Source organism: Apteryx mantelli, chromosome 10 (assembly GCF_036417845.1).
Source record: "Apteryx mantelli isolate bAptMan1 chromosome 10, bAptMan1.hap1, whole genome shotgun sequence".
Lineage (NCBI taxonomy): Eukaryota > Metazoa > Chordata > Aves > Apterygiformes > Apterygidae > Apteryx > Apteryx mantelli.
In genome coordinates, this window is record NC_089987.1 from 21742914 (window position 1) to 21768172 (window position 25259).

General features: G+C 39.6%; 1 protein-coding gene across 4 annotated transcripts in view; it reads right to left on the minus strand.

The window, feature by feature from the left end:
* Positions 1-25259, minus strand: part of CBFB (core-binding factor subunit beta) — a 49231-nt gene that overhangs the window by 6098 nt on the left and 17874 nt on the right. For 2 of the 4 annotated variants that reach the window (XM_067302664.1, XM_067302661.1), the window contains 2 exons: positions 17303-17419; positions 10911-11006 (listed from right to left, as the gene is read on the minus strand). In XM_067302664.1, the coding sequence (XP_067158765.1) occupies positions 10911-11006; positions 17303-17419 (213 nt within the window). The other 2 variants (XM_067302662.1, XM_067302663.1) reach the window with 2 other exon arrangements.

The window sequence follows — 25259 nt, forward strand, 5'->3', positions numbered from 1 at the left end:
TTCAACAGAAAAGTAAACTGGGATGTAGAGTTTTTCCTAATACAAAATGGCCGTTCTGCAAGTCTAAATACGTACTTCCAGACAAATTTAAGAGTTGTACTCAAATTAACAAAAGGATAACAGTTCCTCTTTGCAAACATTTCTGCTGCTGTCCAAGACTATAATGACAGTTTTTGTTTTTAACTGCCTCCCTTTTCTTCTAGGAAGAAACAAAGGCATGCACTATCTTTAAGAGTTACCAAAATCTGATTTATACTGATCTATTTTGTTACTGGTTTTGTACTCAATATAATTTTTTACACTTACTAGAAAAAAACAGCAAGTTAATGCTGCTGTACTTCTGCTTTAAAAGCAACAGTTTCCTCTTCAAAACCCAAATTATAGGCACAGCAATTTTATTGTCAGATTCCACTGAAGACTCCAAGGTACAAGGAGCATATGGTTGCATTTATACTTTTCCTAAAGTGGCCTTTTCTTTCAAAAGATATAAAAGAATTCACATGATTTATGACATCATTGCGACTTGCAGGGTTTGCAGAAGCCACTACTGAACAACTACCAGATTTGCCCTTTCAAGTGATATGCAAAAGGCATGACAAATTACCCTCAAATGTACTGAAAGCAGTCATTACAATATCTGGCTAGTATATGTGGATAAAGGTGTAATTTTGCATTTCAGTAAGGGGGATTTACACATGGAACTTCTAAATGTCGGAGTGACAGCTCAGCCTCACCTCGAAGCTCTCCTTTATTTGTCCTGTACTCCTATGTAAGGATACATACATGTGAAACATCCTTATTCTGTCAGTCAGTATCCTGCCAAAGCCCATGAGCACCGTATGCAATGACTACTATCGCACTTTACACGTTGAAAAACAGCTCCACATAAAATTAAAAACACTGCAGTGCTGAAACGTGGCCATTTCTGAAATGAAGAACAGGAGAAATCACCTTGTAGGCAGAGAGCAAGCACACCGGAGAGTATCAGGAAGTAGGTGATATTTTTGGCTGCTGACAAAGGGCAAAATACAACTTTCATAAAAAAAAGCCACAAGAGTCTTAATGTTCACTTGCAGAAGAAATCTGCCTACCCATATGGTGTTATCTGAAAGTTCTCCTCACAATGTACTGCAGGAAGCGAAAAGTTCCCTTTTACAGATGTAAAAATGGCAATTTCCAGAATTCTCTCTGCTCTGGTTCCCATACTCTCAGCACAGCTCATCAATCCTCTGAATTGCAGCATTTGGTGTAATTTTTGAAATGCATATCTTATGACTATGAAGCCATTCAGAAGGATCAGAATTACTCTCAGTGAGTAATGAGCCCGGCTTCACAAAGATAAAGGAGACTTGCTTCAATTAAAAAAGATGCATCTATCTTTTGCAATTGGGAAATGGAATATTCTGCTATGAGTCATGCATAATGAGTCATGAGAAAACAGTAGTTATTCATCTTATCTCAGCATATTTCATTTTTCAGTAAAATGCTGATTTTTTGAAGGATTTTTTAATTTTGAAGGAGGAATATGTTGAACGTTATTCAGCTGCTACTTAGCTAAAGGCTCTAAACTCTAATACAGTTGTTTGAGCTGCTCAATCATTCCCTTTGTGTCAAATCTGGAATTTTCAAAGCGGTACAGCAGGAAGTCTGTTGGCACAAATATTGGGTTGTGAGAAAAACTTGTTAATAGTACACAGATCCCACCACACTGGTAATGTTCCTAAAACTGAATGTTTTAATCAACGCCACCAGTTTCCTTCCAAATATCCTGGAATTGAATAGTTAACGCGATGGATACACATCGAGTTTCAATACCCAAAAATACTTTGCACTCAGCTTTCAGCACATGAAGCCATGCAAATCTTCTGCAATACGGAAGGAATTATAACTGGCCACAAGCCATTTAAAACCTCTAAAGTAGGAGATGGTATGATGATTGACTGAAAGAATTGCAGGAACGTATTTGGCAAAAAACATTTCAAAGCCTCCTGTAACATGCTATTCTAGATTTATTCACACTGAACTGGTCTACTGACACCACAGGGTGAATAACATACTAACAAACAACAGGAAAGCTTGCAGCAAAATCACCAGGGAGCAGAGGGTGAACAAAAGCAAAGGCTATCTACTGCAGTACTCTTACACCTACGCTCACTTCAGCCCTCTATCGCCGAGTTTTCTCCAAGTCTGAATACAGGCTAACTGGTATGGGCTAAGTCATACTAGAGTATGACTTAATTGTATTTTGTTAATTTTCTTCTTAATAAATGAGATAGCTTGAAGTCACTGAATCATTAACGAGAAATTGTGGCTCTTCTGGACAGGAATCGTGTTGGAGCATTTCCATCTGTTACTGGGGCACTTAGGTAAAAGCAGTTCCAAGAATAATGGCAACTAAGGAAAATGGCACACGAGCACTTCCTCCAGCAGCCAAGACAGCTGGACACCATCCTCCTCCTCCTCTTACCTCTCAACCGTGACCCATGCTGCAGTTTGGCACATTTTCAACAATGCCAATATAAATTTCTTAAGCCAGCTTTGAGAAAGCTTCTGCAACTACACCCCCATCATGAAAATAATGCTAGCCATCATTGCTACGCTTATTTGCGCCACTCTCTCATTTCTTCTATTTGCAACACCCCGTATTCAATTCTGTTAGCCCCAAACCCTGCAGCAAGTCCTGTACAAATCCTTAGATATGACCTGTCAAACGTAAGTGTCTCTAACTCACCATGCTGGACCTTATGAGATGGATCCCTAAACACAGAAGTTCTTCCATCTGCTGGGCACTCTGACTTTCTGAAGGTTATGGAGCTTCCTGCATGTTTTCAGAGATTTGTGACATACCTGAGAAAAACTCCCTTCACCGTATGAGTTCATCAGGAAAAGATAATGCAGTCCCACGGTGTGGCTTACGTTGATAGCTCTGAGAAAGCAGAACTGAGGAAGCTGGAGCTAAATTCAGGAAGGATGGACATGGTTGCCACGAAGATGACCCTCCCTTTCTATGAATCACTCAAAATAAGCAGTCAGAATTGGGACCTCTGAATACAAGGCAGTAAAATCACAAAAACAATCTGCACTGCATATACACTTGGGATGCTGGCAAAAGGGAGGGAAGGGAGGAAGAGAGAATTTGGAGAAGGGCTGTCACAAAGAGTAGCCAAAATAAAGTCTTTTCGCGGACAACTCCACTGCAATTCTTTAATTGCATTCTGGCAGCTCCATACTGCTGAAATAGAGAGAGCAGATGCATTATGTGCCTTGGCATCTGTCATCTATAATTTACTAAATAAATGAAAAAAAAATCAGGCTATGTTATGAAAAACTAAACAGTCAACATTTGGATTCTCTTAGAATGATTGTCAACCTACTGAAAAGAATTAAAAAAAACAAAACAAAAAACAACAACAAAACCCTTGAACTTGAGAACACATTGCAGATGATTTTCTTAAAAAGAGTGCACAGTACTCACAAAAAACAACCATTTACAAATCAAGCTTCTCCTCATATTTAAATACTTAAAAAAATTTTTTTAAGTGAATTATCAATCCTGCTAACTTAGGCAGACCAGCATGAAGAAAAGCAACAAACTGAAGGTTCTTCTCTAAAATCCTGATTAATAACAACTCCTCCTGCAGATGTTTGAACACAGAATTCTGTCCATGCCTCCATTTCAATTACTGCGAGTTATACAATATTCAAGAGAAGAGGAGGGGAAACTCAGCCTTCTCCGAATTAAAGTCAGCAAAGCTGTGCCACTAATGCATGCCGATAGTGACAATTTGTATTAGCGCTTCTCGTGTCGCGGTTAGCCAGACGGAGCAGCCTGTACGCTGCCAGGGCTCTGATGACAGGTTTGCAGGGAGAATCTCCCTCGCAGCCATCACTTCTCAGGACACCTCAAGCTACAGCAGCACAACGAACCCCTTCGTCACTATAAATTGCATCTGTAAGTAGCTAGTTGTCAGTGAGGTGTATGATTTTTACCCCGTTCCTAGCAGGTGCAGCTATCATCGTGAGACTTTGTAGGCTAGATCCAGTCTCAGAAGTCGCTTTGTTTGCTGGCCATACTGCCCAGCTTACAGTAACCTCTCCTTTCTGCTTAACTGTGGGAAGGAGAAGTATCCTCGATCTTTCTTAATTATGCAAAGTTATTCAAATAATGGAAAACAGTCTCTCATATTTGGTAAGAGATTATTTAGATGTTAGTCCAAAGTCCTAGGGTCCTAACATCATGGACTCTATACCTGATAACTCTTCTGCTCCTAACATCCATTCATGGCCTTCCTTTTAAGCTGTCTGAAAGCAAAAACACACAATTTTCTTGACAAGACCATACATATAAAAAACATTTAGCACCTGCCTCCATGAAGATCCATTTCGAGCATCCAACAAACTACTGGCTAGAAAGAGGGACCTCCTCACCGAAGCGGACTCTGCGCGGAGCCGCTTCTCTCCCCGCTGGCTAGGAGGGCTGTGGAGCACGGCCAGGCCCTGCGGGCACGACCTGGCTCTGGATTCCTGGCACGCCGCTGCCCAAAGTCACTGCAGTGTCTGTATCTGGGCTTAAAATGTATCATGAAGCTACAGACAGGGGTCAACTGGATTAAAGGAAGGGCAAGCTGCGAAAGAAAAAATTATGGGAATGGAGCAAGCTTTTCAGAGTTTCAAGTACACATTAGTTGAATTTTCACTTTTGCAGGAACACTTCTTTTCCAAGGGAAAAAGCCTGTAAGGGTCCCTTTTAGAAAGTATAGTTGGAAGGTTGGTACAGAGGTTATAAATTTATAATTAATATTGATTGCCTCCAGACAGTATTCCTCTGCTGCTCAGCCCCTTTCTAACCTTCATTGACTGAAAGAAGATGCTTATATTACAGTATTCCCCGATTTGCAAAATTGATCTTCTCTGTACTATATTCAGCATTGATTCTGTACAGCACAAATTGTTTTTCGGATATATGCACTCATAGCACTTTTATACAAACACTAGTTATTTAGAAGTTCTTGCGAAACAATCTAGTCATAACTTTCCTGGTCTACTTGTATCATGCTCACCTCATAAAACCTTTTAAGGCAATAAATATACACACATGGTTTAGTAGTTTTTTTAAAAAAATATGATACATCTATCTAAAATATAAATAAACTTATGGCATACATAAATAGAGGCACGTACCAAGCCTGCACTACTTTCCGCATAAGTGGAAACCACAAACTGGGATTCTTTTCCACATCCAAAAAGCTTTATTAACTTTCGTACTACTTTTTTTTTAAATCATTGTAGGTTTGGAGAATACATATGATAACAAGAAGTAATGAAGTTCGTTCCAGAACAATATTTGAGAAAACAACTCAAAACACTTACAAGTGAGAGAGTTCAATGAGGAAAAAAAAAAAAAAGAGAAAAAACCCTTACTGGAATATTGTATTTTCTTCTGAAGCAAGTTATATTTAACCAAAATATATATATAATTGGTTAGAGTATCTGTTTACACTGGTAGTTTCAACTTAATTTTCCTTTTCTTTAAATAAGGAAGAAAGAAGAGTAACTTCTCTGCCCAGAACCTTGAAGAAATATGAAAATTAGCCCTATTACTTGATTTCATATTACTGGTGAACTGTTTGCATTTCCTTAACTCCTGTTTTCTAGGAGTTCACAACTTGAGCATAATTAAATGCAACGCATATTTCCCATTTCAACTCAATTCTCAAACAACAGTTCTACACAGAATGTGTAGAAAACTGAGGGCAGAACTGAGTATTTAAGATTTAGGTAAATTTTTATTCCAATAACTTCTATAAGGTTTTTTTTCGCCTGTATTTTTAGTGCTTTTTATTGTGGGAGATTTGTAGTGGAAGGAGCAATGAGTTTCAAAACTGAGCTTTTTTCAGAAAAATGTGAAGCTTTTTAAAAATGGGAATTTCATGCAGTTTCCTAAAACGGCTCTGCTTACCCATTAATGCACTTTATATTTAGCACGAGACCGCAAACAGACAAGATTGCTAGACTAGACTGTTTCAGGGAAGAGCAAACCACTTTGCTGCTTTACTTGCAGCACTGCTAAAATAAAGAGCACTGCAGTAATACGGGAAATGAACACAAAATAGAAAAATATTAAATTTCAAAAAGGCCTCATTGAACAAATTGCATTGGAAAACTGAGCACAAATGCAACCAAGTAAAGCAGTCAGTAGGGCACCTTTAGCTAAGCTCAAGAGTAACAGACTAGGACAAACTAAGCTCTCAAATACACTGCTTTTGTGAAGGTTTGTTTTGTATAGGCAGACTGTAACTTGAAAATGGAAACAAGTCTGCAGACATGATGAAACAGCAACACACAAGATTTCCTCTTCTCTTCCTCCATCCCCTTGCTGAAAGTCCACTGCTTTGTACCCTCCGTGCCAGCAAACAGCTGGCAGGAGGCACCTGCGTGCTGCTTTTCTGCACCGAATGCAGGCTGTTACTTTCAATGTATTCTAATTTCACTAACCAGGGGCCCTGCGAATCTCTCAGAGTCGTTCTGGACAGCATAATGCACTTTCCATCATGGTACTAAGCACTGAATAAAAAGCAAAGTTTTTTAGACATTGCTCGAGTCTTTCACTAGACAGCCACCAATTTCTGCAGAACACTTCTTATCCCGACACTGCACTCTGGTCATTCACACTGAAACCATCACAGAGAAGAAAAATGGAAGAAACTGATGCAAAAAGCAGAATTTCACTTATGCTCCTAATATTAACTCTCTTCCAAAAAATGAAGGGATAAAGAGATAATGAAAAGCTATGCATCTCACTGATACCTCTTCAGTCTCCTCATTCTCCTTCTATTATTTTGGCAAAGGGAAACAAAGCACAAATATATTTCAAGTTCATACGCCTGGTTCAATCATATCAGATCCAGAATACACCAGTAAAATAATGACCTTGGACCAAGTTTGCCATGGTTTGGCACTCGCTTATGGAAAGACAGAACTGTTTTCAGCTGGTATGAAGTCACTAAATAGTGCAAGTTTGCCAAGTAGCCCAATGCTCCTAAAGTCAATGAAAATTCATACAACTATTTCTTTTTACAACAGGCCTTGGGGATAAGGTCTTTCTCCATGTGTATCATTAAATATTTACTGTCACAACATTCCCATGTTTTTGTAAAAATGAATACAATATTAATTTTGAAGGCATTAATTTAAAGCACTCACCAACTTCAAAAGTATCTTTAAAACAAAGGAATTTGAATGCAGTGAGGCAAGATTTGTACTATCCGATTTGACTAACCTACATAAGTTGACAAAAACCAGAGCATCTTGTATTCAAAACCAAAACTATGTTAAAATATAACAGAACACACTTCAACTCAGAGGCACTTAAGAACATCAATTAAAATTCATAAATCCATTTGTACCTGAAAGTGTACCACCCTATTCACATTAGATGAACACTAATTTCATTTAAAAAAAAAGTCATTTATGGAAATTCAAGCACAATCTACCAAAACCACTGCTGACTCTGATCTCAGATGCAAAAGATGCGTTCACTAAAATAAAAGTCTGTTATGGTACCGACGCTGTGAATAGAAAGCATAGTGTGTAACTCAAGGATGGCAAACAAACCTGACAGTGCTTTGCTTTTCTTTTTTAAGGATAATTAATAATGAAAATTAGAATAGATAATTATTCCTAAATTGTTTCCACACTTGATATTTTCCTTCCTTTCAAAGTGTCACCATTCTAACATCCAGCTATCACATACGTAACACAAACCGCTTTAACTGTTCAACCACCTACTTCAGGATCACTTTTTGGCAAGAACATACCACTTTGTGTTTTGAAAGTCTGCACGGAGACTTAGAATGGGGAATCTTTTCTACAGACAAAGCTGTATAAATAAAGAATCGAATCTCTGATCATTTTCATATGCTGCCAGGCTTTGGATGGATGAATGTTTCCAAAGAGCTGGCGCCTCTGCTTTGGGTAGGAGTGGGTGGAATATTATAAGATTCCCCTTCCCTCCCCCACTGAACCAGAATCTGGTCTCTATTAAAGGCATTTCAGCTATAATACTAGCCTGAAATCTTCTGATTTTTACACAGACAGTGTTGCAATTCCTTCAAACAATCTTTGAACGGGATCTCATCAGTGTTAACATCCACCAGTTTCTAGTTTTACTGTTCATGCCATGCTTAGCAGAGAGGAAAGATTTTTAAGTTCTAGTAGTGAGGAAAGGTGTAGATATACTACGGAAAAAAGTTATGCTGCAGGAAACTCCAACCATAAGTAGCGTAACGTTTAAAAAAAAAAAAAAAAAAAAATCACTCAGCACACTTGGAACCCACCTTTTCTAACCACCCTACAAGAACTTCATCAAATACCACCTCTGTAGGTCAAATTGCATCTTTAGTTCCACTACTGAAATTACACAAGCAGTTTGCAATACAGTTTGACTAACATTTTTATAACTGTCAGCAATGCAATCATCAGAAGGGAACAACTGACAAACCATATTTCCAAGGTGACCGAGTGTGTGAACGTTGGAAAATTTGATACACGTCATAAATGCAGGAAACATGGGAATGCACGGCACTAATCATTGGTGCATTCCTTTCCATGGAGAATTTTATTTGATCATGAGTACTGTACGTAAGTGCTTACTGATTAAAGTAGATTTGATTCTGCCTGAATTCTGTATTAGAATACAACTGAAGGGAAAGTCAGGCAAACAATGAATGGTTCTAAAACACGATTCCTCCTTAGGAATGTGTTTTAAGGCTCCTTCCCCCTCCCCCGCCCCTTCCTCCAAAAGATCCTGATTTTTATGCAGTCTTAAGATTCAGAGTGCAAAAGCTCATCTGTAAACATTCCAGATATGTAGCCAGGAAAATTTCCCCAAAACACATAAATAAGAAAACTGAAATCTAAAAACCAGTTACAGAACCACTACTAATTGAGGCAAAAACTGTTCATTGTACATATTAAAATTGTACAGTAAAATAAAAAATAAAGTGCACAAATTTATTGCAATTTTAAAAAATCATGCATTTCACATTACATAAATGAAGTTTTTGGCAACATTTTTCATTCTGCTTAAACACAATTTAAATAAATCTTTTTTCCTTTGCTTCCTTTTTGTAGGTGATCTGTAACAGTGTTCTACAGATGGGACAATGTCTATTCTTGTTCTAAGAGAAAATGGGAACTGGCAGCTAATAATGAGATCATTTAATAGCAGCTGCCTCTTGTCTTATCAAAAGCAAGAATCTTTCTGGAAGTTATTGAACTCAGTCCCTGCAGCTGGCCAGGGACATTGCTTTTTGTGGCTCACTGTCATGAGTTGTGATGTCTGTTGTGAAGACCCAGATGCTTAACATTATCTCAGTCTCAACATTAATTGAAAAAGATTCTATGCCTTCTAGCTGCAAAATAAGGGTTTTCTACACTTGAAGACTTGAAGTCTCAACACAGAATTCAAAAAATTATTTCAGGAAGTCTCACTTATTTTAAACCTTCAGCATTCAGTAAGTACACAGCTTCCTTTCTGTAGCAATGGGAGTGGGGAAGAAGGGAACAGGTAAAGGAAAATAATTCAAGAAAAGCTTTAAGTAAAGCGAGGTCAGGAAAATAAGATAGAAGGCAGGGTTTAAGGTTCCTACCGTGTTGTTAACATTAAGGCATTCCCTCTTGTTCCGAGTAAGCTGCCTCAGATCTCCATAACCAGCTTTTGCAAGTTAATTCTACCTTCCTTTTGAACTGAACTTACAAGGAGGCTACAGCTATGCTGTGACTAAGAGACAAGACGATTCAGCTAATCCAGCTCTTTCAAGGATCTGGTGGTCACGAACCCACAGAGGCAGGGGTTTTACCTTCACTACGGCTGACACCCCACCTGGCTGCATCTCTCCAAGGTGACCGATATTATTCTCTAGATCTTCCCTTTTTCTCTCGCTCTTATTGCTCTGTGCCTTCCCTTTTACTTGGAAGGGAGGAAAGTCTGTGTAACCATCTCAATATCAGTCAGCAGGCAGAAGGGAAGACGGGTAGCAACAACAGTGATCAAATTTTCTAGAATCCAGAGCAGGAGCGGATTGGTCACATTTGATTACAGGAAATTTAGACTATAGTTCTGATGAAGTAGAGAGAGTTCAAGGCAGAGAAATTCAAATAAACAGTTTTCCTCAATATTCTCTGCCTGATCTACAACTTGCCTTAACTTGCCAACTCTCCCTCATGTATTGCTGGTCCTCTTACAGCTCTCCCCTTTCTGACATCCCTGAGCAGCTGCTTTCCATTCCCTTTTCCGGCTCCTCTTTCCTTGATCCCAGTAATTTCTGCTCTCATCAGTAAGAAAAAGGATTTAAGACTGTGGGGCCCTAAAGAAGCAAAGAACAAGGAAGAGGGAACTACACCAGTGAAATGGAGGTAGGGAATCACACTAGAGAGAAAAAGGTGAGAGGAAAGCAAAGCTAAACCTGCAGGAGAAAGCAGACTGTACCAACTGAATCTGTTCACTGCTAATGTTTTCCATAACACAGGGTAGCCAACTACAAAGTTATCTGCCAGCAGCTCCCCAAGCCTTTCCAGTGCTCATAAGAGATGCATGGGGCAGAAGTCCCCTCTATCTGCTATTAAAAAAACCCTTTGACAGAGATAGAGCAGCTCTGCAAACAAGTCTAGCCTTAAAGCTTAATACCCACAAAAAAGATCACCTACAGAGAGGAAAAAAGGGTAAAATAAGAGCATTCTTAACTTAAGCTTCAAAAACTTGAAACTTCTTTTAAGAGTGTTAAAAACAATACATTTTGCAAACAACAAACAAAATCCACAACATTGTACAGACAGACAAATTATTGCAAACAAGCTGAAGTTTTGGGAAAGTACTAACCAGTTACTGACAGCAGCTGTGAAACCCTCACCTCCATTTCCTCCCGATGAGACCTGTCTCTATCCTCGAATTCACGAGTTCTTCTCCGAGCTTCTTCAAAGGCTTGCTGTGCCAATGCATCCTCCTGCTACCAAACCAGACGACAGAGTGACACACAAGACTACCCTCATTTCTACCAGACTGCATTTCTTTTGAACATTAGAGATCATCTGACAATGCCAAAGACAATTCTGTCCTACAGCAGCTGCTAGGACACCAAAATATGAGTTAGTTATTCCAGCAATTGCTAATACAGGTTAGTGAATTACTGCTCACCTTCATCACTGCAATAGAGGTAACCAAACCTGCAATGCAGCCACTACTTAAATGCATGTTCTAAGTAGGACCTGCTTTTCAGAAGTATTTATTTTCTAAATGTTAGGAATTTAAAGGAAACCTCAGAAGTTACATGAAAGAGACAATACATTTTATTCTCTTTATAAAAGTCATTCTGAAGACAGTATTTACAGACAAATCTAGTTAGAGTTCACTGACACCATGATACAAAAGTAAATTAACCCCCTCCTTTCCATTAAAGAAGTATTATGTAAGTTACAGTTTAATTAAATCCTCCATTTTCTCACAAGTTGCTGAAGGTGAATCAGTATGAACATTCATAATCATTATGTATCATTCAAATTTAGTTGTACTAGAAAATGCAAAGCAGTAATTATTCCTACACTAATTTGTGCACATGCACATACAATTCAGAAGAAACCTAGGTTTTCTATAGCCCTATTCTTTGATTTTTTAAATGCAATAGCTTATGCACAGGAATAATTTTAATGAAGTAATGCACAAAAAACTTTGATTTATATTTTCTGTTGGAAAAATAAAGTTGTAAATAAAATGTTTTTAATATCTAAGCCATTATTAATTGGCTTACAAATTACTTCCCTTAAAGACATTTACACGTATTCAGCTCAGAATTAGAATAGGTATTTCTGTTTCCCACCAACGTTTTAAAGTGTCCACAATGGAGTAGCCCACTCTAAAGAGGAACAACAAACCAGTAAAGAACGTACTGAATCGCTTCTCCCTCCTTGTAACGCTTCAGCTATAACTGTTACTAACTCTGCTTAGGACGCCCATAAACACACATACGTTATTTTCAAGTTGACGGTTCTCTTAGAAAAAAGCCTAACCTTGACAGAGGACAAAAACATTCCGAGAACCCAACTCGGTTTTTATATACCGAGGGATTAGGTGCATAAATTTTTTAATCTAAGCTAAAAGGTCTCTAGTCGAAGAGAAGGCTGGCTTGCTCTCTTTGCCTCGGGCGCAGCTCGGCAGCGGCGGACGCGAGGGAATGCCCCTCGTGGCCTAGCACAGTTGCATACAAACGCCTCCCGATCAATAACCCTTCACAGCTAAGGCCCCAGAACGCTACGCTGAAGGGCAACGTTTGAAGCTGCCAATAAGATTCTGACATGATCTACTGTTAAGTAGAATTTGGCCCTTTCTAGCTCTTTTAATGCTCATGTTCACAGCAACTGAGGTCAGGGAGTGAAAAGTAAGTTTGTTCTTAATAATGCAGAAGGATAGAGATAAAATAGATAAGCTTGTCTCTCCCTGATGACTGCAGAAAAGCTGCTTTATTTCTGATTTTCAGAAGCTACATAAAATGCCATGATCACCCTATCTTGTTTTTAAAACAGACTTAAAGCAGATTTTTGTGTTAAAGATATTTACATTTCACCATCATTTAAAGTAGCTATGTAATAAAAGGCTAACATATAGACCCAGACAGAATATGTTTTAAAAATGGCCATAACCAGCAAAACCTAAATCAGAATATCAGAGAAGAATCAATATGTTGACATCCAGAACGAACACATGTTGACAGCTGAAACTCTGCTTTACCAATGTCTGAGAAAAGGAAAAAAAAAGTCATTAAGTTAAAAAAGTCTGCTCTGCTTCTGGTGATGTGCTATAACAGAAATTAAACAAGCATGTCTCAGGATCTTGTACATCAGGAGTCTAATAACCCTTTTTTCCCAAATGTCAGCCAAATCTAGTAACTGTAGCCTAATGAATTTCACCGTATCCAACCCAACCATTTATCCATCTGACTTTTAGCCAGTAAAAGTGTTCCTGGTATGAGTCTACTAATAAACAGAAGAATAAGCAAAACATGAGTCGTATGGACATGAAAACAGAACAAAACAAAAAACCCAAACCAGAAAAAAGCAATTGAGGCTTACACACACACACACACACACACACACACACACACACACACAGAGTTGAGACTGGAGCTGACACCACAGCAGTCTGGCAGGAAAAGCTTTAATGAGAACAACAAGTTGCAACGACAGAATCCGCACAGCAAGAGCTGCTCTATTACAGAGGAGATCTGTAAGTACTGAAGACAGAAACAGATGTGAGCTTAATGAGACTCAAGACAAACACCAAATTCGGGGAAATTTCAGTGCCAGATGGGGAAGACAGTCAAGGACATGCATAGAGCTTTGTGCCTATCCGTCAGTCCGCTGAAGTCCAAACGAGCAGTCGAAGCGGGGCCTCCAAGACCGAGAGGTAAGGCTGCTTCGTAATAAGACACAGCGTGCTGTGGATGGAACAGCAAGAACACCAGCCTGAAAGCTGCACCGAAAGTACTTTGTCATCGTGATAGTCTGAAAAAACGCTTGGGACATTCCTCCTGAAGGTATTTCTGACCTGGTAGAGGACAGTACTGTTTCAAAACGGTGGCAGCAAAGAACAATTTAATCTGATCGCAGCAAGAGGAAGCGGTAAGACACATGAAAACACAAGAGAACACAAAGACCATCAGACTTTTATAAAGGAAGCTTTCCAAAAAATGGGAGTAATGGGTGTGTGTGCAGGGGGGGAGAGGCAGCCACGAGGGCCTCATATTACAAAATACCTGGGGTGGCACAGGCAATAAATTTACTGCTCAGCAGGAGTCAATCACTTGAACCCATTCTGACAACAATATATTTTGAGATCAAAATCAGCAGTTTGGCCAATTTCCACTAGCAATACGAAAACAGTTTTAGAAATGGAAGTAAATAACAGATACAGGAAGAAGGAAACCAAAGAATGTAAAAGATTGCCCAAAGACTTCCAAAGCTAGCAGATACATTATATGCAAATTAACTCAAGTATTTATTTTTTCATTAATTTGTTTTTTTTCTAACTTGTGCTCTACGTAAAAAGCTCAATGCAACATTACGGTACATTACTTTTCTGTGCTTGTACGTAATGCCTTACGACACTGGTAACTCCTAGGTGCTACTATCATAACGAATAAGATGACCAACAACCTCCTAATACCTGATGCTGAGAAACAAACTGAAACAGATTACACGCCTGTAGCTGAGTACAAAAAGCGCATCTCTAAATCCACACTGCGTTTAATGCCTCCAGCTCAGCACCCTGAACTCAGAATGGTAAGAAAGCACTAAAATCACGTGCTCAGCGCACAAATACTTTTTGAAGACAAAAAAAGTGTGTTAAACATAGCTAAGAGTATGCATGTCAGGAAATTAAAATAACCCAAGACCATGCAAATCCTTGGAGCAGCAAAAAACATTTATCATGGAATTAACACACTGAAATTGAATCTAGGTCACTTCACCACCCTCCCTTATGGATGAGGGCCCGTTTTTTCAGGAACTATCACATTTTGGAAAAGAGTGAGAGCGTGTTCTTCCGGGTGCACGCTCAAAATCAGTCTCCTCTCAGTTCACAAGTCACATGACTTAAGCATTATGTTTCAAATGTAGTATTCATAGATCAACCCGAAGAATCTGCGGATTTATCTTGCACAATCCTTAGAGGTCTCCATTTGAGCTTGCTGTGCAAGCCGCTAGCCAAAAGCGGTTCTAGTCAATGGCGTTTACAGCACTTATCTCTTTTCAGAGAAAACACTGCTGCAACAGGAACTTAGCTCGCTCCAATGCCGACAAAGAAGTGAACGCTATTCCGAATACTAGTGTCCAAGGAAAAGCTTGGTTCTGTGGCTCAAACTAACACACTCAAATTAACATGATCTCACTAATGTGGAAATTGGTTTCTTAAGTTTGGGAGAGGAAAGGGGAACACAAAATTTGCAACTATTTGCATATATAAAATTCAATTTGAATACTTCCAACTCTTGTACAGAAACAAATTAATCAATACACCCTCCAGTTCTGCATTTGCAAGATAGGAGCGCTCTTTGTATTTAGGTGGAGTCTCTTTCTGGGTTCTCATTTGTTTGGTACTGACTGGCTGCAGTATCAGAACAACTAAAAAGGAAATCCTGAGCAAGGGAGGACCGAGAACGAGATGCACACAGTGGAACAGAAAATATATCCTTATTTAAATCAGTTCCAGTGCACAACTGCCAGAAGCAATTTGCCAGAGAGATACTAACCCCAAAAAGAAACAGTAGAGGCACAGTCAGTAAGAAGCATTTCAGCATCATTTAGGTTCACATCAAAAAAATCAATGTTCCAAGGATAATTCAACAGAAGTCACGAGTGAGCGTATCGTACCAGACACAGCTCTTAGTCAAGCCTCTGTCTGGATGACTCCTTTCACAGAGGAAAGGCTACCTCGAACATTTGCAAGCAGCGCAGCACAGCGTGAGAGTGGGTCTGTAGAGTGAAGCAGTTGGTGCTGAGGACCTACATCCACATTACACTCACTACAGGAGGTTTTACTTTGGCCTCTCTCTAGTCTGGCCTGCTAGAGGCCAAAGCGCATTAGGTGCGCTCCCAAAGGATCTCCTCTGGTTCAGTTTCATCCAAATCAAATCCAGTTCCTGCACCCAGACCACTCTGCTGTGTGAACCAAAGCACAGTAAGTGGAAACAATAAGGACGTTATTTAAAATGTGGACATTTATGCAACCTTGTAATTTTTATCATATACAAATATCCCTATAGAGCAAAATGGGGGGGGGGTGCAAAGGGAAAGTAAAGGCAACTTAGAAAAGCCAACAATTTAAGTGAATAGCAAGGTTTTGCAAAATCCATCCATATGTATGAGATATAGAAGACATCACACACACACACACAAAAAGGTATCACCAAGGTCACACAAACCAGTTCAAGTATTAAGAAAACTGAGTTATTTTGGGTCCCTGAAGTTAAGGTGACAATAAGAAACAGACATAAAAGTAGTCCAGTTTTGTTCTGCTATCAAGATGAAGACAACAGAGGTGCCGTTTAGGGGACGTGTAACAGTGGTTCAAAGTGAATTACTCAAGTTTCCAGAAAAGTTAGGGGAAATCATAACAGTCTCCAGTGAAAGAAGAAATGTTCAGGGAAGAAAAGAGTTAGGAGAAAATGGCTACACACAGGTAGACCAGAGTAAATTAGTAAAAACCACTGCCAGAGTATGAATGCAGAACATGAAAAACAAAGAGCTGCAGGGAATTGCTCAGCATTCTACTTCTCTCTGCATGATTTCCAAATCTCTGTATTTGGAAGCTCTTTGGACCATGTCTCCACAGAGCTCTAACATTTCTAAAGTCATTTCCAAACTATAAGAGTGAACTGCTAAGCAGTCCCATAAAATATGGATCGTCAGTTAAGACGTAAGTCTGGTAACTGATGTTACTACATCCAATTTACTTTCTACAGAGAAGACAGGTTGAGGTACATCATGATCTTCATGGCAGCCCACACAAACCTGCTGCAGCAGCTTGTTATATCGGTTAAAGAACTTTGTTACGAAGCTGTATTTCAAAAGCAAAAAGGTCTGTCCTGAGTCTGACTAAATTAAGGAACCTTACAGCTATGTAAGCGAAGCTTATATATGTGATACACACTTAAAGTCATTTCCTCTGTGTTTACTTTGTTCTTGTGCACGTCCAAAGATCCAATTGCTAGGAAGAGTCACTTTATAGATGTAGGAAGTAGGATTCTCAAAAGCTGCCATACCTTCACAAAGCAGTGACTAACACTGTTAGAGAACAGATGTAAAAAAATCTCCTACCATCCCCCTGCCCCCCAGCCTATGTAATGGAACAAAAAACTACTTTGAAAAACAACTAAGAGCAGTAAATGGAATAGACTTGAAAGTTAAATTATTTCAGGTTACAGCCACAGCTTTTTGAAAATCTTAATATTTATCACTGTAGCACTGTAATAGTGCTAAGTCACCCCACAAAGTTGTAAACTACAGAAGGTTCCTGCTCCCAAATATTTTGATCTAATTAACACATTGGTACAACCACAAGTTTTGGAACATTCACACTAAGTTTTCTTTGGAATTTGTACTCAAAAACTGAAGGCAGAAAACAAGCAAATTAGATTGCGTGACTGCTACCTGACTGCACGCTTTCTTGCGGAAGAACAAAATGCCTAGGGTGCAGGAGCACTAATGTTCCTTATAAACGTTTCTGCAGCTAGCCATGGGCAGACTGCCTTACCTGCGCTCTCTCTTCGTCAAATTCCAGGCAGCCCATACCATCCAGTCTCTGTAGATCTATCCAGCCTTTCCAGATTACACAGACACCATTGAGAATCATAGGTGCCTTCAAGTACACCTGAAATTAAAACAAAACACTTGCTATGAATTTGAAAGCATTTACACACGTGCACGCACAATGAAAATACTGACGCAGGAAGCTTCTATATGTGCTCTTAGAAGACCGTCCAAGCCAGTCGGTAACATGAGATTCTACTTAGCAGTTTCTCCTGCCTCCTTTCCAAGGACTCATTTTAATCAAGGGAATGCTGTAACTTTTGCCTACTGTACTGGATGGAATAAATTTAAGCCGTGTTCTCATTTTATAAACTGGCACACACCAGGATTTGGTTAGAATTCCCTTAGTGCTTTCAGTTAAGCTAACTTTTTTTCTCGTCAGGTTACCTTCATGTCACAAGAAGTGGCATGCTGCCAGCTAGTGAAGATGCTTTACAAGGGACTTATCTTAAATGGTTAAATGAATACACGCCTTCCTACTCTCCCAGAAGTACTGTATTTTACCCCATACACGAGTTCCTTCAATAAAGGACAAGCAACAGTTTCAGTCCTCCTCAAATTTAAAAACAAGTCAGAATTCAGTAAAATACATTATGCATATCACAAAGTCTTTCTTTGTGTATTCCAGCATTTGTGAAAGGCTTGTTGAAATAACTGACATGGGATCATCAAAACCCACCTATAGCATCAGCCTACACAGTGCCTTAAACAGCAGTAAGAGAAATAACACATGAACTTAAGGACCTACATCTAGACAGCAGTAAGTGATATAGTGATTTAAAGCAGAAATATTGTCCCTCCTAAAGACCAGAGAGTAACCTCCACACAGGAAGTTTGAAAAGAAGCAGATGTAACACTAAAGGAGTTTGACATCTCGCATTTGCTGGCTTCAGTACAACAAAGAAAAAAAAAGCACAACACAAAACAGAATAATTGTCTAAATCATGAAAATAATCAGCTTTCAATTGTTATTTTAGCCTACTTGGTAGGCAAACCACTTGTGGAGTAAAAGTTTGTCTGTGCTTAGTTACTGGAGAGGTAAACCAGTCACGCACGGGCCAGCACTCATTTAAGATTTAGAGACCACCTAGGCTTTTAAAATCCTACTGAGTCTTTTCAAGTCTTCAGAAATGCCCCAGCTAGCTAGGGGAATTTACAGACCGTTCCTCCTCTGAAAGCTCTAAACTCATCCTCCAGCAAATTACCATCAGCAAGCTCTAACTCATGGTTAGTGCTATGGTGTAGCTCAAACCATCTTGATGGCACCTACCTGCTCAGTTCCCAGCTAGGGTCACTGCATCAGAGAACGGAAAGGCAAAGAGTTATAGGAGCTACAGAAGAGCGAGCTGTCCTTAGGCAAACGTTGTTCTGATAAGATGAAGTCTTTATTAACATGAAAGGCAATCCACGAGTGGAAGAAAGAGGATGAATAACACGAAACCAAATGACAAGCAAGTAATGTTATTTGCCAAAGATAATCTCCATGTTTGATCTCGGCTTGATTTTTACAACTCAGAGTTCACTAAAAAGCAAAGTATTCTGAAAGTTTTAATCGATAAAATATGCAGTAAGTCAATAACCAAGAAACAAAGGTTACTTCACGTTTATCATCTTCACATCACCTTTCCTACTCCAGGGTCTCCACTAAGAAGAGCACAGATTCAAGATTTCTGTCCTTGAAATCACAGACTAACTGTGCAATCACCACTCCACACCTATGCCTTCTGCAACGGCAGCACTCCATGCAGGGTGCAAAACTACCCACCAAAAGTCTTTGTGAACAGAGGAGGCAGAACTAGCATGAGTAAGATGGGGAGTACCAGGAAATCACCTCCCACCATCCTCATTTCAAGAATAATCATTTCAAAAATATCAAATACAACACTGCTCTCTTTCAGCATGGTCTTCACTCATTCATCCCACAAGAAATTAATGAAGTACATACAATCAATTTAATTGGCACATTTAATTAGCTTAGAAGTGAAAGACAGACAGTTAAAGAGGCCATTAGAAGAGTCATTCTCTTCTACAAAAAGAGCATAATGATAGATTGAAAGGAAAAAAAGCAGCATAAGCTAACTGAGGGTCTGTAAGGACCACACATAATCTTTACTCTAATACCAGCTACTTCTTGCAAAAAAAGGACAAGTATTTTGCAGATCTTCATTCAGGGGTTACCTTTCACTTTGCTTCCTCAATCCTCTGGCCAACAACAAAAACGCGGGGTAACAAAAATTCTACAGCGCTTCCCCCAAGACCATGAAATCCAGCTTTTCAAAGAGAAACTTTGCAGAAATAAGTTTTCTTGTGTTTTGGGTCCCCGTTCCCACCGCCCAGGAATATTGTGCTGCCACATATATGTTTCTGCAGCTGTCATTCAATTGCTCTGGTCATTGCAGCTGCCAGGGCATCGTGTGCAGACTTTCCCCGCAGGTAGCTGTGCTGCACTTGCTTAGAGCTCAGTACTGCAAAAGCAGCACCTTAAGCATCACCTGGAAGTCCGAGTAGTTTTGGAAATTCTGTGAAAAGTCTTTAGAAGTCAAGGGAGAAAAGGGAAACAAGTTGACAGAACTGATGTGATTACTGCTCCCTGCTCTCGGCCCTATCCGCACTGACCAACAGCTGAGCTGCTGATAAAGCAGCTCTTAAACCACTGGCACACAGCCTGACCTTTCAAGATAAAGTATAGAGTACTCTGCCCTCGCTCCTGAATCAGAGCCCCGAAAGCCTTCCCCCTTTGGGTTCAGTAGGTCTTCATTCCTACCAACACCACAACTCGGATAATAAACGTTTTTCACTTCTGAAAGGGTGAGCTTCTGAACAAGCTGTGCGGGTTCTGAAGTTACCATATAATCATTTGAATTTGGAGTAATTCATATTGAAAGCCACATGTACTTATGCAGTCACTTTTCTCTCATTAAAACACACAATAAAGCATACTAGTGCTCTTTCCTTTATTGTAGAGAAAGGAATTTAGTTTCTTTCTCCCCCCTCTCCTCTTTCTGGAAGAATGGAAACCACCTAAGGCTGTAGCCAAAACCGTTTAACCACATATTTCCTTCTTTTCAGATAAAGCCATGTTGGTTCCCTTTCAATTTCCAAACTTAACAGAATATTATTAAATTACTGCTCTTGTCTACAATCGCACGATCTACGTTAGTGCACCTCAAAATCCAAAATAAGGTTATCTTTTAAAAACTTTCAAAGTTCTGTATTCCAAAAATTGCCTAAAAGAGGCCATAGTAAGACAGCAAAGGAAAAACTCACTTTATTTCTATAAAGACCCCAAATTCCCCCTTAATAGTACAGAGCTATTCATTTTTCCATCTAAAAATAAATAAAGATAGCTTTGTCAGAATAAATCTTTCAAGATTTTGTTGCTAAAACCAGATTAATTGCATTTATATCATTTTACAAATCCTCCCCAGCCCTTCTGGTGGTTTTTATAATAACATCTGGAAGTCAGTCTTGTAAAACTCGAGACACTTGGGTGAGAAGCACTTGAGAGCAGTAGGAAAAGGGAGGAGGCAGAAATCAGGCAATTACCAATTTCATATTCAGTACAGGAATTTAATGGCACCTAAAGAAACACCCTACAGGAATACATAACAGAAGATGAAATTTAAAGATATATTACACTGTCGCCCCTTTCAAAGTAGAGTCCAGCCTATGCACTGAAAGAGGCACGACTTCCCTAATGATGACAGTAGATGGTTATGCAACTAAATATTATCATACGCATGTTAATGGAGGAGAGTAAGTTCATATGCATGGGAAACCTTAGCTTGCTTTTTTCCCCCATCTTCCTGAATACTGCATTTTGTTACCTAAATAACTTCACACACACTTATCATACATAACCTTAATCAAAAAATGAAACCAAAATAAAATTATAATTTTATCACATGCATCTTATAGTTTTATCAAGTCACGGAGTTTGTATTCCACCATTAACACTATAATAGATGACATCTGTCACTTCACCTGAAAAATACCAGGCGACAGCATTATTCTCTGAACTAGCTGATAAACTGACATACTAGATTACACATGCAGTTGCAGCCTTATTTTCCACACATTGGCACAGCCAAAACTCATTAGTTTGTTAGATTTTGAGACCTGGGTAAACTGTCACACATTGAAATCTGCTTTCTATTTCCCGATTGTATTTCTAAACTTGCTCAAGTTGGCAAGAGACAGAACGAATAATTAAAATACAACCACAGAAGCAACAACACACCACTGTCTAGCACCTCTCATTGAAGAGGGGAGGTTTTGGAGGGCAGTTGCCTCTGTACACAGGCTTCTGCAGCGAAACACCAGACCAACCTAACACGCACACTGACAGCATCCCCAGAGTTCCTAGCAGAAAGGAAGAGTTAAGCCATAAAGCGGCTTTCTTTATGTATTAGAGCAATTTTTACTAGCTTGTAACAGCCATCTGAACAGAAATTTTTCTGTTATGCCAAAGTTTTTCACTCCAAACTATACCTTCCAGTTCAAACTCTTATAATAAATCACAGTAGCATCAAAAATCTGTAACAAGGAAAGTGGAAATGATGCTTTTACATTGGAAACAGATTCTCAGTGTTAGAGCAAACATATTCTGCTTACTGGCTGACCAACCACCATCGCAAACGCTCTCATCTCCTGGCAGATTATCTGGATTGAGGATGAACAGCACCACAGACAGGTAAACTCGAGGAGGTTCTGCCTCAAGCCATTAGACTCAATGTACTTGAGTTGCACTCGTGCTTCACTGACCTACCAGCCGGCTCGATCCCAAAGACCGCTGTGCTGCGCCTTCAATGTATAGCATACCTTGCCTTTCTTTTCATACTCCAATCTGTACACTCTTTCAACTGATCTATGTTATTTTCCTTCATCTGCATTTAAATTAATAACCATCCCCTCCAACTAACTGAGAGTTTAGTTGCATAAGGGGGGGGGGGGGGGGGGGGGAAGAAAAAAAGCCAGGGGCTTGGATCTATATAACACTGTTCGTTCATGCTTTAAAAACCAAAGTTGATTTGAATAAAGTAGAGAGAAGGCAATTCTCAATGACTTAAAAAAAAAAAAGTTATTTTACTTGAGCTCAAGACAAAACCTCAGTTTCACATCCTATTTTAGTTCTCTAGTAAATCCTTATCTTACAATACCAGGGTATTTAACTGATGTGATACAGATATGCTATCTGTGTGCTGCATCCACACATCCTGCAGTTGCAGAAAATGTTCTTTCTCCCTAAAGCAACCAAGCCATTTCCTCCCCCAGAGATTACACACAGTTCTCACCACCCACTACTAATGAATCAGCAGAGTGACAACAGCCGGAGCCGCCAATGGGACACGCTTCGGCCCGCCAGGAAGCCGGGTCCCCAGCGAAGCGGGCTAGCCCCCTCCCTTCTGCTTGCATTTTCCCAGCACACTGGAACAAAACGCATTCTTGCAGGAGACGCTCGGTTCTGACTCACCCTCCGCCTCACCGCACATCTGCCCATTCATAAGCATCCACACAAGTTCCCCGTCTCCGGGTTGATCCGAACAATTATGTTCCAGTTCTGATCCCACCTACCCTGAATCATACCCAACTTTAAATATTTAAACAGTCTCCCCAATGACTTCATATATGAAGCAGCGACCACTAAGAGAGAAACAGCTGTAAACATTTACTCCAAGAAAGAAAGATTTCAAACCAGTCAAGGCTAGCCTCATCATCCCAGCTTCTCGTGATGGGATCTGCATACACTGCCAAGTAAAAGGAGAATATCTGTTCAAAATATTGAAATAGGTAATTACATATTCATCTCTTTTCTTTAACAGAAATCTTAAGGGCGTACATATGCCTTTTCATAAATAAAATGCTGTGGTCTTGCCACACAGATTTGGCACAACTGCTGTGAAATGTAAAGTGAAGCCACCCCTACCCGCTCACCCCCAAAAACACCCTCAAATACCGTGACTCTCACTTGCACATCCTAACGCAGAAAACGCTTGCTAGCCCGGGTTTCAGAAAGGGGGCATGACAGAGGGGAATGAGGAGGGAAGAAGAAATCTACAACAGGCGGAAAAAAATACATATATGATTTTCTAAAGCTTTGCTACAGATGCTATTCACTAAAACTCCGAATTATTTGGAAAAAAAAAAACAGAATAGTTGTAATGAGCGTAACAGTATCTATATTAGCTAACAATTACAGTTACAGTAAAAGCTGATGAAAACACAAGGTTTCAGACTACATTTTTAGATACTGATCACTTGTATTTTAAAAGAAACTAATGAAAAACAACCAAGTCATAGACAGAGTTTACAGCATTTATCAGACCTTCTTGTCAGTTCAACTCTCAAAGGCCTTATCAACTAGCTTTAACTGGGAATGAAACACAGTAGATAAGAGTTAAAGAGAAAAAGACTTCCATTTAGAAAGTCAATAGAAGCGATACAGACTTTGATAATATTTATGAAACAAAAGGGCTCCCACTTCAACAGTTTAGAGTGCTGTAAATGTTCCAACAATTAGAGAAGAGGATGGCATTTTTAATCTGAGAACAATAGACTTTTTAGCAGTTTGTAATGATGCATTAAAGTTAAGAGCTCAAAAATCCATCAAATTTAAATTAATCCTAATGTATCATGTGCTTCAAAGGGTGGGGAACAGAATCATTCTTCTCATTATCTGCATTACAGATTACAGCACTAACAAAACAAAAGCAAAGCAACTAGATCAAATATCCTTCTGAAGAATGAATTTATAGTTGGTGCCGTGTCATACCCAGCTTCAGAACAGCATTTTCAGTCTTTAGTGTTACACTACACGACAAACTCATTTAATCTACTTCTAAAAATGTTTTGTTTAGTATTCCTCCAAGAGTCTGAGCTTGATCCCTCTCTGTGAAATGCACCTACTAGCTAGTTGTACTTCTGCTAGTTACTTACACTTTCGAAATGTTAGGTTTCTCCAGAGAATTTTTTAAAACAGCTCCATTACATTGCAGACACACTGAGCACAAGCGATTCTAACAAGTTTGCCATATTGACAAATGTCTGATTTTGAAAGCTCAGCCATGTCACCTTTCCTTTTAAAGGCAGAAAAAAAAAGCGCTTTACATTATTTCAAAACGCACATCTTGAAACAGCTCCCAGTACGTGAAAATGAGATCACTAGTTTTGTTACGGTTTAATCTTTAAGCTATTCTGTAAAAATGCAAAGGAAATGACACTTCCTGACAAAGACGACTTTTTCCTAAACAGCTGTACGTGGATGACCAAGCTGTGGCTTTCAAGATGAATACACAGCCTGCAAGTGTCTCTAGGGTGGCACCTCTGCCACAACTGTGTCACGCTACTGACAACAGCTCCTCGCCGGCGCGAGAGCGGCCGATAACGCGACTTCACCGACGGGAACTAGCGCGCTTAGCGGGGACGCAACAAGGGGGCACAGGAGACCCTGCGGTGCCACCACCGTCGCGCTTGTGACCTGCTCCTACAGCTGTTTGCGATGGAGCACACAGACGTTGTTCCACTCTGACTTCAGACTGCATAAGCTATTCGAGGAGAGGCTGGTAAGATCAGGAACGACCACATCTCTCCTAGCGCATGAAGTACTCTTTGGAGAAAGCAGATTTCAGCTTTTTCCTTTTCCTCTTCCCTCTACATCACCTACACACGCCATGACAAGAAGCAGCCATTAGTTTTACAGACCACAGGCAGAGTTTCTGGAAAGACAAAGTTTGATGTTCAAAATGAAATCGGGTTTCTCTTTTCCATTAGCCTATGACAAAAGGTCGATTCCTCGAACAAAACAAACATCAGCAAAGCTGCTTGCTTGTTAAGAGTCTCAATCCAGACTGTTGTGCTTCAAAAAAGGAAGAAAAAAAAAAAAGACTGCAAAGGCAGCCTTT